The 13064-nt window shown below is 35.2% G+C and overlaps 1 protein-coding gene across 9 annotated transcripts in view; it reads right to left on the bottom strand.

Moving 5' to 3' along the window:
* Window positions 1-5242: 5242 nt before the first annotated feature.
* Saf-B (Scaffold attachment factor B) overlaps window positions 5243-13064 on the bottom strand; it is a 44919-nt gene continuing 37097 nt past the window's right edge. Inside the window, exons 18-19 of one of the 9 annotated variants that reach the window (XM_071595697.1) lie at window positions 8774-8968; window positions 5243-6496 (exon numbers count right to left, since the gene is read on the bottom strand). In XM_071595697.1, coding sequence (XP_071451798.1) covers window positions 6277-6496; window positions 8774-8968 — 415 coding nt within the window. In that variant the 3' untranslated portion in view covers window positions 5243-6276. Of the gene's footprint in view, window positions 6497-6861; window positions 6931-8773; window positions 8969-10302; window positions 10640-13064 lie in introns of those variants that run through there. The other 8 variants (XM_071595696.1, XR_011702666.1, XM_071595699.1 and 5 more) reach the window with 8 other exon arrangements.

The following is a 13064-nucleotide window of genomic DNA, read 5'->3' as shown; positions in this document are numbered from 1 at the left end:
GCCATGTATATGCAAATAGCATCTTATCTCGAAAAAAAACTTCCTACTTTCAAATTCTCAGCATGGATTTAGATCGGAAAGGTCTACCACAACTGCCATATGTCAGGCAATCGACAGCATACTTAATTCATTAGATGCTAAACGCAAAACTCTTGGAATGTTTTTTGACTTGTCAAAGGCTTTTGATAATGTAAACCACAATAGACTACTAATTAAACTCAATAGAATAGGAATTAGAGGAAGTCCTTTAAACTGGTTGAAGTCCTTTATTCATAATTGCACTCAAAAAGTAGTGTTATCAGTTGATGGGTCAAAATATTCATCCGAAGCATACCAAGTTAACAAAGGTGTTCCACAAGGCTCAACCCTTGGGCCACTCCTCTTTCTGATTTACATCAATGACCTACCTAACTGCTTACCAAATAATGATGGAATAATACCAGTGTTGTACGCTGACGACACTAATATAATAATATCAACACAAACATATCCCAGCCTTGTGGAAAAAGCTAAGTCTGTCACACTTGCTATAAACAAGTGGTGTACAGACAACCTTCTAGACTTAAATGTAAATAAAAGTAAAATAGTAAACTTTACACACAATAAGAACATATCAGATGATCTGCTGGTAAAAATCAATGACCTATCAATTGAGCGTGTGACAGAATGCAAATTTCTAGGTATTTCTCTATGTGCAAATATTTCTTGGGATACTCATGTAAAAGCCCTCCAACACAAGCTCAGTTCAACTTGCTACTTATTAAGACACCTGTATGAAACTACAAGTAAAACTGTACTACTCAATTTGTACTATGGGGAAATTTACTCAAATATAACCTACAGTATAATATTATGGGGATCAGCTGCTATTTCTCAAACCATCTTTAAAATGCAAAAGAAAGCTATTAGAATCATCGCCAGGAAACCTTACAATGCTCCATCAAGGCCTATTTTCCATGAATTAAATTTGCTACCACTCCCATGCATCTACATTATGTTTTTAATTCTATATATAAAAAATAACATCGGCAACTATTATCTTAACACTGCCTATCATCATCATTACACCAGAGGCAGGAATGACTTCCATTATGGGAATATAAGAACTAAAGCATTGAAATTAGGACCCAATGAAATGGGCATCAGATTATTTAACAAACTACCCAAAAGTATCAAGGATACACAGGGAACTGCCGTATTCAGGCATAAACTAAAAAGATATCTACAACGCAATATGTTTTACTCGGTTGATGAATATCTCAACAATATTCCCGACCAGTAAGTTCATACTTTTAGTTTCTAGCAATGGTAATGGTCTGATTCATGTTTGTGATCAATGATTTTTCTGAATTTGATATTGTATGTGCATGTTACAGCCGATGTTCATGGGTTTGTACCAAACACTTATGTAACTATGAGCATCTATTCTTTTATGTATCTTAACTGAGCCTGTGTCTTTGCTCCTCATTGACGTGCCTTATATCATGTACATACTTCACCCACCTGGTACTTTTGTATTGTGATCTCTGGGCAAATAAAAAGTAATAATAATAATAATAATAATAACATAATTACACTCCATATCTAAGTTTTAACAGGCATTTTCTGAACATCCTTACTCAACCGCCATGTCATAAACCCCCTCCCTCCTCATTGTGAAAGTTCTTTGCCTAATGCAATTAATTCTTCTATTGCACCTCCTACGTTGACCATTATAGCCCTAAACACTTCAAAGTAAACTTCCACCGACTAAGTTTATGAACACCTATTTTAATTTTTAACTTAGCTTTCCTTCTTCTTGAAAACATTATAAGCTTTGTTCAGCTTACATTGATTCTCATTCAATATCTCTTGCAATGACTTCCCAAATGCACTCGGCAATGCTTGCACACCTTGCCTGGCTGAAAAAATAAAGCTTGACCATCAGCAAACCTAACTGATTTTATGAACTCCCTAAGTACTTTCATTCTAATCTCCAGTTCTTTCCATGCCTCTTTTATCATTTCCTCCACATAAATGTAAAAAAGGAATGGTGATAATGGACACTCCTAAGACTGTCCATCTTGACTCTCCATCTGTCACTCACAGCCAAGTAGTGTGAGGGAAGTAAAGGTAATGGATTAGTCTCCTATCCCTCCAATTTATTCCTACTTTCTGCAGTATATTAATTAATTCTACCAAATTTACTCCAAATACCTTTTTGGAATCAACAAATACATCCTGGTTGCATTCTATGTTCCTCTCTATTAGTGACGTCACTACTGCTATGGCATCACGTGTGCCTCTCTCCTTTCTGAACCATAGAACTGATCATCCCCTAAATAATCACTTGCCCTGCCCTCAATCCCCAAGTTAATGACCCTGAGAACCACTTTAGCTGCATAGGAAATCAAACTTATTGTTTGATAGTCATCAAATACTGCTGCCTTTCCCTTTTTTGGGATGGGGACTTACACTTGTTACTAAATCAGTGTTACAGCCAAATTACTCCCTCATAAATGCTATGAATTAGTCAATAGAAAATATTCCTAGTTTTCCTCAAACCTTCTGTAATTCCACGGGAATGTTATCGAACCACACCCCCATAATCAATTTCAAATCTTAAATATATTTTCAATCTCACCATCAAGTATACTTCCAACTATAAACCAAAGCTATTCTCATATAAATCATATTCTTTTTCACTGTCTAAGCTTGCTGGCCTTATGTCTTAACCATATAGTTCCGCTATATACAAGGATTCTCTTGTATTCTTCCCATCACTTAAATCTTTCCGGGTTCAACCAACAATTTTCCTGACTTAATTGATTGACTTTTGATTGCTAGCATGGATTTTCTCTTATTTCCTGAGAGTGCTTTCACTTTCCTGTTTAGTAGATCTATTTCACCCTTAGCAACTTTTCAAATTCTTGCAGTCTTCCATCATATTATTTGACTCTTAATAATACCATACTTGGTTCTATTTGACTCAAGAATTCACATTCTGCCATTATCTTCCCGAACCTTGTCCATAATCCAGGGTTTTTTTTATTTTTCAACCTAACAGGCAAGGGTAAGCCTACCAGGAGCAATTACCATTGCTCCCACCAACACATCATTAGGGTCATCAAAATGCACAAACCCTTCAACATACGGTTGCAGTCAATGGTTAGGGTAGTTCTATCACAGTAACTAGAATTGCATACTTAATTACTTGTGTAGAATTGAGTTGAAATATTTGCTTTTTTCATCCATTTAATGCTCGTAAGACCCATTAATTATGTGCAATGTACAGACTTCAATTTTTCATAGGCATTTAGATTAAGATGAATCTTTGCTTTACTTTTAGTGGAAAAGTCCACAACACGATTATATTTGTATACTTATGTATAGGTGTGTTGGTCAAGCACTTTTCTCCTTCCTGGCAAACAGTGATTTTGCATCCATCATTAATTTAAAAAAGCTTATGTGAGCAGTCCAAAATGTGCACTTACTATGCATAGGTGAAAATTTTATACTTTCCATTATTTTCAGGCCAGCCATCTTTAAATGACAAATTGTAGCAACCACACCTTAAAATAGTTTCTCTGCTGAGATGAAGACTTTCCTGTCAGTCCCTTTGGAATAATGGGAAGGTGATTCCAATTTTGATAACCAGGATTAGACATGCCTCATGAAAAACATAGACACCAAAAGATTTACAAATATATTTAACGGTATATCCAACTACCTGAATTTTATTCTTCAAAGGGAATTTCCAAGTTTACCCAGTGTAAGGCTTAAAAAAATTCAATTTATTTTTGAGTAATACCCATGGAAAAGACAATTTTTTTAAGCAATTGGTAATGGAGATTAGAATGTCAGTTTCCAGATGCTAGTGAGTCAGTTTTTCCTGTTTTCTTGAACAAAAACCTCAATTAAAAGAAATATTTTTATTGCAGTAAGTAGAGGAAAATGTTTTCAATAAGTTTTTTATCTTGGCAATAAAATTAATGAGTAAAAAACAACTAACAAATGTGAGAAAAAAACGTAGCAGACTAGCTCTGGTAAGGAACTGGAAATCAAAGCACAGTAAAGTTAAAGCACAACTTACATGGTGAAATGTCAACACTTGGCCTCAATTAAAAAAATTACTCTCTCCCATCACATAAAAAAGACAAAAAATAACAGCATCACTTTTTCCCTGGCAGGACTTGCTATGACTGAACCAATCCCATAGTTTCCTTGCTGGACCAACATTATCAACCACTTCTGTGCTCCCAAAAAGTTTTAATCTTATCAGCTGACACCTCTTTCAATTTCAAAGCAGTTTGTTATTTTTTCTCCTTTTGAGGCATTCACATCAGTCTTCTTTGCTTAAAGACCATCCCTTTATGTGACATTAACATTCCAGAAGCAATGAATTACTAAAAGAGACAACTCTGCCAGCTGCTATTACATCAGGCATTGTATACATACCAACTAGATTTCAAGCAAGACTTCAGTGACTCCAAACACACTGACCTCAATGTTTGCCCAAGTTGTAACCAAAATATGCTCCAGGTGAAGTCAGCTTTGGTAGTCACTGGAGAGACTGGTTTCACCAGTTTTAATTATCTTACTGGTGTGGTGCATTCATTATCAATTTACCAAAGCAAAACTTTAAAATCCTATCAAAATGACCTCAATACTATTTAAGTGTACCAGAACTTTAAGGGATACCTCAAGGAAAAAATATCTAGGACATTAGCTTTCCGACAATAGGATCTTGAAGCCAACAATTTTGACAAGAGAAAGAGAAAACTACACAAGAGGTGACTTTTAAAGACTTTTAAAAAAGCAGCAAGAAATGCAACTCACTCGGAGTACTGCAGGCATACATACTGATATGGCAAGTTTCAGTTTAGTATCTTTTTCATCACTATTCCAACCACTAGAAATGTGAAATATGCTTTTAAATCAATGAATTTCAGACAACCATAATTTTAAATGGTGCTAACATTCAGCATGCCGAAAGCAATACTGTACTACCCACAGGACACATTGTTTTAGGAATACATTATTTTGCAGGATTCCAATAACTTTTCACATCAATTAGAAATCCTACAAATTTACATTGAAACAATAAAGAAAGATTGGAGCACATCTAATTGGAAATGTTTATCTACCCAGTTTCCTAACTTGAAAATCAAGAACAATCATGAAAAAGAACATTAGAGAGCACAAATGTTAAAACTTTGATTCTTTCCTATATTTTAAGAAAGAAATGAAAATGATGAAGATAGAAGAAAATCAAAAACTCAAACCACATAACGAAGGATTATAGGAACACCTACACAATGAAAGCAGTGAACTTCCACCTCATTTCAACTATACTTAATTTAATCTCTAATTTACAGGGTAACTGCCATTGGTTGCAAAGATTAAGGCAAGATGAATATTTACACTTTTTAATAATCATCTCTTTGTCAAAAAGTAATACACAACAATTCTCATGACAATTAACTTTGGCTACCATAGCAACGTAATGTATGCATGTTAAAATTTCTCTTCACTTCAAATCGGTATACTCCATGTGCACATTAATCAAAATAGTTTGATTTTAATTAAAGCTTGGTGTTTAATGGGCAAGACAAAAAAACTCAAGTTTAAATGCATTACAATCTAGTTGTAAGCATGAGCTCAAAGAAGTACCCCTCTCACACAATAAGGCTCGTGTTGGACTTAAGTCTGGCTTTAAGATATGAAGTATTGTACTGCCAGACAAGGTTGATGTGAAAATATTATACATAATGAGTTACAATGACAATTGAGACATCTGACATGACAGTTTACGTTGAATTTGGGCAAGCATGTCTTGGAATGATCACGAGAAAAAGCCAAGTTGAAAAGCTCGGCTGCCACAGAAGTACACATTAATTACAAGAATTCACTCATATCACTTTGGGATGAATCACACAAAATATAACTAACACATTGCAGCACAATCTTTTAGCGTCATTCACAATGAAAAAAGTCACAAAAACTGCACCCTTCCAAAATATTGCAAACCCTTTCAACTGAATTAGTTTTAATGTTCATTCAAGCATCCTCTTTCTTACATTCCACAATGCTTAACATCCAAATTACTGCCTCCAACAAATTTGTCTTCAAGGAAACCAGTAGACGGAAAAACTCTTGACTACATCTAAGGCCTAATGACACATGGGCACACTGTAGACCAAGAGTTGCAGCTAGCTTTAATGGAAATGATCAGCACACCTCTTGAGGGCCAGATTCAAACCTGGCTAATGGGGACTTTCGCCCACACAATGGTTATCAGTACTTTCGGATCTGTCCCATATTTTTATAAGTTTCAAATCGATCACCTACTCCACTATAACCAGAACCACCACTATAGGAAGATGAGCCTCCCATCACACCCATACCCACAGCAGATGGTGGATACATAATAATGGGTGAAGATGATGAAACTCCGCCCCCACCTGATGACCCATGGCTCACAACACCAATTGGACCACTACTCCCACCTACCCACCTGGAACATGAAAATAAACAGATTGAATAAAGAAAGAGAACAGCATCATGATTGAAATGGGAAGGGCCACCATCTTTCATATAACCTGAATGTCATAACTAGCATTGGAAACCATTTCACAGCAAACAATTTAAATAAATTATAGAGTCCCAAAATAAATAGGAAAATTAAGTATTGCAATGTTTTACACAATGCCAAATGGCCCAGAACTCACCTTCTGTGGGAGTGAACATACAGGGCCCAGAATATATCCACAAAATTAAGTTCAGGCAGTCCTCTAACCAGTGTCAAAGAATTGAAACGATGCAGTTTACAGAGATTCCTTCTTGGGGACCTACAGCATTTCTCAAATGTTGACTTAATTTCCACAAAAATTATTCTTTTTCTAAATGAATTTTGAAAATGAATTGGCCTTGGGCTAGTTATAATTGCATCTGGAAGAGGAATAGTATTCACTTTCTTAGATGTTGTGAAGTTAGTTTACTTTAGTCAGTTACCATATTATATAATTTTTTTAAATAAAATATTCAAAATTTAGCCTACAGTACAACATAAGTGAGGTGAAAAAAAATTTTCCATTGAGGAGCCAGGAAAAAAATGAGTACTAGATAGATCGATCATTTTAGGCTTCCTCTATTTGCTAGGTTATTTATGCTCCACTTGAGTGAATGACTTTCTAAGTGGCATATTTTTCTTATCATACAATTAGTACTTTATTTCAAGAGCCCAATTAAAGTCTAAATGAGACGATACTGCGCACAAAACATAAGAAACTGGTTAAAAACAGAGACAAATTTGCAACTGTGATACATAAATTTTGAGAAAGCAGTTTATAATGCTTACTGAAATGTGAATATAAAAGCTGGACAACCAACCAACCAAAGCTAGAACCAAAATATTTATTACAATTTTTCAAAAATCTTTTAACTGTTATTAACCATCACAATTGTAACCTCTTAAGGTCAATTATAATTATAAGTTACCTTAATTTAGCAACTGTAAGTTATTTAAGTATGATGAAATGATATTAATTTCTTTGGCAAACCACATGAACATGAATATTAATTAGATAAAGATACAATTAATAGTGGCTATAAGTCAGCCTAATATATGTTAGGTATCAATCACCACTTTTCTGATGAAACTGCCACTGAATTTATAGATTTTCATGAAATTTTCAGGAAGGCTATTCAAAATAAATTAATAAACCACACTCTAAGATCTGGGTGACTCATGAGCTTAGCACTACCACAAAAGATGAGGCCAGTTTACACTTCAATTATTAATTTAAGATTAACACTTTTAATGCTGGTTAAAATACAAAATAAGAAAAAAATTGTTAAATGACAGAAATTCACTTAGTTTACTTTCACATAACTACAACCATATTAGTGATAGAAACAAATCAATGACATGCAAATAAAACCAGAAACCACTTCAGCACTCAATAAGGATTTGAAAAAAAAGATGGAAAATATTTAAGAAATATGGTCAGGAAAGCCAAGTTAATTGGGCATCACCGACCCTATGTCAGCTTACATATCATAGTTACAGCCTTCCATTAATGAACTTACAAATCAAGTCCCAATCCCAATTTTTCCAAAACTCCAGAATGAGCAGAAGAACCATTGCCACAAAAATATTTATAATAATTAAGAGAAATTACTAAAATGTCAAAAATGCCAACGTCAAGCCAAAGAAATTACCTGTATTTTAAAAATCAGTAGGTGACACACACAAGCTTCACCCTACCTCTGTGAGGGCCCTTAAAATTGAACCATTAGGCCACAGGACATAAGTAAAACAAACTATTTTTCAGTTTTTTGCCAAATGGAAGGAAATAACATTTTGTTTTACCATTGTTTAGACCCTGTGAAGGTCAATTTGTTTCAACTTAAAAGTGTATAATTATTCAACACATTACAGCTTGCATAGATATCATAGAACAGCATAAAAACTTCAGAATCTCGATTCAATTAATATTTATAGAAGCAAAAATTATATCAAAAAAAGACTGCTTGAGTAATGTGCAATCCATATTGAACTTGTAGTTACATACAAGTATCTATAAAGCTATGAAAAACAATGAGTCTTACACCACAGATAATTTCAGTAAACCAGAGGCATATATTTGTGGACAAAAAATGATTCCATGTTTGCATTCAGATTTTTACTAAGAGCCATGATATAAGCTAAAACCAAACATGGGCTCCCATTTATACAAACTAATGCCATTAAGAGTAAAATTGTGCCGGTACTATTGTAACTGAACCCCACCTGTCCTTCCCTCGGTTGTGTAGGGAAGGAAAGCCACAATTCTTGTCACTTCGCACATCGTGAGAAGAGGTGGAGGAGGAGGGATGAGGTGGTGAGGCAGCGGCTTGAGCCGCAGAGGAGAAGGTCAGGGATGAATTGTAGGAGACATTCACAAGGTGACGCTGTCTGGGCTTGCACTTGGCCCCACTGTCGTCTCTGTGGGGGTGACAAGGCATATAAGGCTCGGAAATTGGCACTGTACACATTCATAGCAGGATAAGAGAGAAAAGTTCTGAAAGCACATCCAATCCCCAAAAATAATACTTTTCTTAAGTTTGGCAATAATAAAAGTTTTTAATTCACCATTTTGGAAACAGTTCTTCAGGTTATATCATATCTCAAATGAGTCAAATTTTATCAAAATATTGAAAATACCAAGAATAGTTCTCCAAGTGGTTAAAGTACTTTGTACGAAAGAATCCATCTCATTTCATGGACTCTTTTGAAAAAAAAAAGAAAATACTGTAGACAGAATCCCAGAGACAATAAGCATTATTTGCAATAATAACTTTGAGTAAGTAATAATGTACTTTTTCATTACTGACTTTTTAATGGAAGTCTGACGATGTCTTACGCTAGAATCATGCTACAAAGACAGTGCAGGCGAGCATACTAAAAGCATCTGGCATAGCTAATTATACAATGCAGCCCCCTTATAACGAATTGATGAGAGAACAACATCCTACATATTATTCCAATACATTGTTTTAAAGGGAGCATTTAATGACAGGAATTTGTGTATGTAACTAAATTAAAAACAAGGTTCTGAAATTATGTAAGGGAATCATTATCAAAAAGTAACATTTTAAGATATTATCAATACGAAACTAAATTTCCCAATGCCAACTGAAGTGCTTTCAGAAAACATGCAATGCTTTTCTCACTGAATGACAGTATTTCCTAGAATTATAAGTAAGTTTGTATGGAATTAGTTTTCGCCCCCAAAGTTTCCTCTCCATTCACAATATTGCACAAATGAACACATTGGTATCCAAATATTTATCACTTATCTTTAATTCACAAGTTCAATTTGTTATGGAATTACTTGACAAGTCTGAGACTTTAAAATCCCACTTTGAAAAACTTCCAGAATACACCAATGGGAGGCAATTCCCTCCTAGACCCATATCTGCAACTATTATTGTGTAACCCAGCTAGTTCAAATCAGGAGAAAACTTAAAATCCTTTCTTCACCACCAATAAAAAATCCTTACATACAACTTCTGGCTACATTTTGGTTGCATAATCCAGCATTCCATCTCTTGATATAACATGGGGAAATCAATGACCAAGTAGAAGACCAGCAATTCTGTCTTGCCTTTCTGGGAGGTCTAATTTCCATGGGAATGTGACATCCCACACCAATCAATTGCGTTATGAGTGAGCTGCAGTGCTTCCTTCGTTCATCATCATTCACTAGCCATTAACTTCCCCCAATGGCCGCAGACACTTCCAAAGAAATGGCGGTGAGTGATACCTGAGGTTCTTACCCTTAGCAGCTCAGGGCGAGCGCTCCTGGGCAACCCATTCCACTGGTTGTTTGAGGGCTAGAGTGAGGTGGCATCTACTTAGTGTGAGGCACAACAGGATAACCGGGTGAAGGAGGTTGGAGGCTGGGGAGCTTGAGATAGGTAGTTCAAGGCAAGGCTTCTGCTGAAAGGTTTAGGGAAGGGCAGCAAGGCACACCTACATCAGGTGGACTTTTTGGTAGAACTATTTAAGGAACCACCATCAACTTCATAATGGCTTTTTGCCTCCTTTTTCTCTCGTTTCACCCTTCCACCACGGCATCCTCTTCGATTTTTTTTCTTCTCGTTAGCAGTCCTGCTTTGAATGGTGAAAGAAACAGGTCAAGGCAAGTTTTCTCATGCCTTTGCATCAGGGGAGAAGCCACTTTAAACAGAGCTTCAGATATACAACAATGCTGTACTTGCACAATCAAAAACATAATAAAAATTCTCCCGGGAACCTACTGAAAAAAAAAATGTTGGCCGAAACAAACATAATTTACTCCGCACAGACCCTGAAAATCAGCCAGCACCAAGAATTAAAGCTTCCTTAAAATCAAAACCATGAGAAAGAGGTGAATCAGTTAACCTTGCGGTAAGGTCTAATATGTTTTCCACCAGATGAGAAGTGGACAGTAAGACATGGCAGGCCAATTTATTATAAACATAAGAACTAGTCAACAGTTAACCAAATACGCAACATAATTGTTTGAAAATGAAACAAATATATAAATGTGCAAATACAGCAGAGTTGAGCTTCAAAAGGCGCTCTTCCTCAGTGCCAATAGGCCACATTGGAGGCAGCCACAAAAAAAACTATAAAATCAAAAACTAAAAACACTTACAAATAGAACTCAGATAACTCTGCAACATGGAGCCAAAACAACCAATTTTATAGATGAATGACACTTTAATGAGTGAACATTTCTCCTATCATGGGAGCCCAGTAGGTGTAATGAAGGGAGTTATCCCAATACACACTTCCTACATGCAAATTTTGAAAGTTTTAAGGTTTATAATCAATGACACCACATGTGCAGGACTAAACTGTCCATTGGCCATCAAGCTGATCCTATCTGCACTATATGTATGTAGTATGGGTAAGGGTGAAATGATAAAATGAATATCACAATATCGTGTGTCATTTGAAGAGCATGAATGAGGTTTGAATTCACACTCAGTCTCAGTATTTCACTTTATAAAGCACTGAGTAGATAAGGTGCAATCATTGCGTAAAATATGTACACACATTAAAGATTTAATAATTGTAGTGTGTAGTGTCAAAGAAAATGCCATAATCATAGAAGTCTCATTTTCTTTCAAAGTGAAATGGAACAAAGGTTGCACTAATGAATTTCTCTGGAACTCGAAGGTCATTGAAGATCAAATTGACCATTAAGAAAGTTTAAGATTTCCCCTCATTTTCCAGCCCTATTGGATTTAAGTACCCTGCAATTGGGAGTACAAAAACTACAGCATAAATAAAATTTATATCAGGAATGTACATGAATATTATCTGGTATAAAGGGCCATTTCTGATAAATCAAAGGAGAATACATTGATTCCTGCCAGCATTAACTTGGTCAAACTTATGTTCCTTTGATTTGGCCATTCAAAAATTAATACATTCCCATTTACCCTGAATACCAGTAGAAGTAAGTTACCCCTTTCCTCATTTTCCAGAATTTGAATACTTCCCGGGTACCAAAATTTTCACTATGTAAGTTTCACCTCCAAACCTATTGATTTATGAATTGAAGAACCAAGATCTTTAGAAACTGGATTAATTTGCGGTATTACAGGGGGAAAACTGGATTTCCAGACCACTCCCAATTGGTGTACCAAATGTCTTCCATTCCTGATATAATATTCAATAAAAGGCACTGGAACATAGTAAATCCCACTGACCCTGTGATGGACATACCACAAGCCTTCTATATAAATATTCAATGTAATCACGACATCAAACCTCCGTCAAAAGTGAAGCAACAACTTCAAACTTTCACAAAATAATACTGGTTCATCCCTAAGACTGTCAATCATTATACATGGCATGGTTGGCTAGGATAAAGACGAAGAATAAGAAACAGTACAACTGGGTCTAAGCCTTGCCTTCACGGTCGGAGAAATTGTTTACTTAAAAAGGTATGTAGTAAATTGCCTGGTTAAAGACATTAAATAAGGCATGGGAGGACCATAAAAATTCATGTTTACACATATGTGAAAAAATGCATAATGAAACCAAATTGGCAGTAGATCCAAAATATTGCATTTCATCTCGATTACAGTATATTACTAGAAAGAATCCAATTCACATAAAGCATAATTTACTGTACATTGAAAGCTTTTCATTAAGGCAAATGTCAAATTTGTAGTAACTAAATTGGTAATCTCAAAGACTTTTAGGAAAAAAGGCAGAGGAATTTGACATGTTAGATATAAAGATATCAACTTAAAAAAATCATGATTTAGCATAATTTTTATGATCATATAATTTTAACATCATAGTTTAATCCTATAAGATATAATCTGTAATCTCAGAAACTGCACCAGTTTGATGACAAAAACACAGTGAATCACTGGCGATAGAATATTCATCATATCTCTGAAAATGGTTTCTTTCAGGCATTTGTGATTCCATCCTCTATGACTGACTGCTTTAGAAGACTAAAAAATACTGCAATTTAAATTTTCAGGGCTGAGAAATTCTATTTATAATTTCAATAAATCATACTAGTCAGCTT

This window comes from Hetaerina americana, unplaced genomic scaffold (assembly GCF_022747635.1).
Source record: "Hetaerina americana unplaced genomic scaffold, ioHetAmer1.1.p SCAF_7, whole genome shotgun sequence".
Lineage (NCBI taxonomy): Eukaryota > Metazoa > Arthropoda > Insecta > Odonata > Calopterygidae > Hetaerina > Hetaerina americana.
The sequence above is the reverse complement of the archived record's forward strand: the minus strand, read 5'-3'. Positions and strand labels throughout refer to the sequence as shown.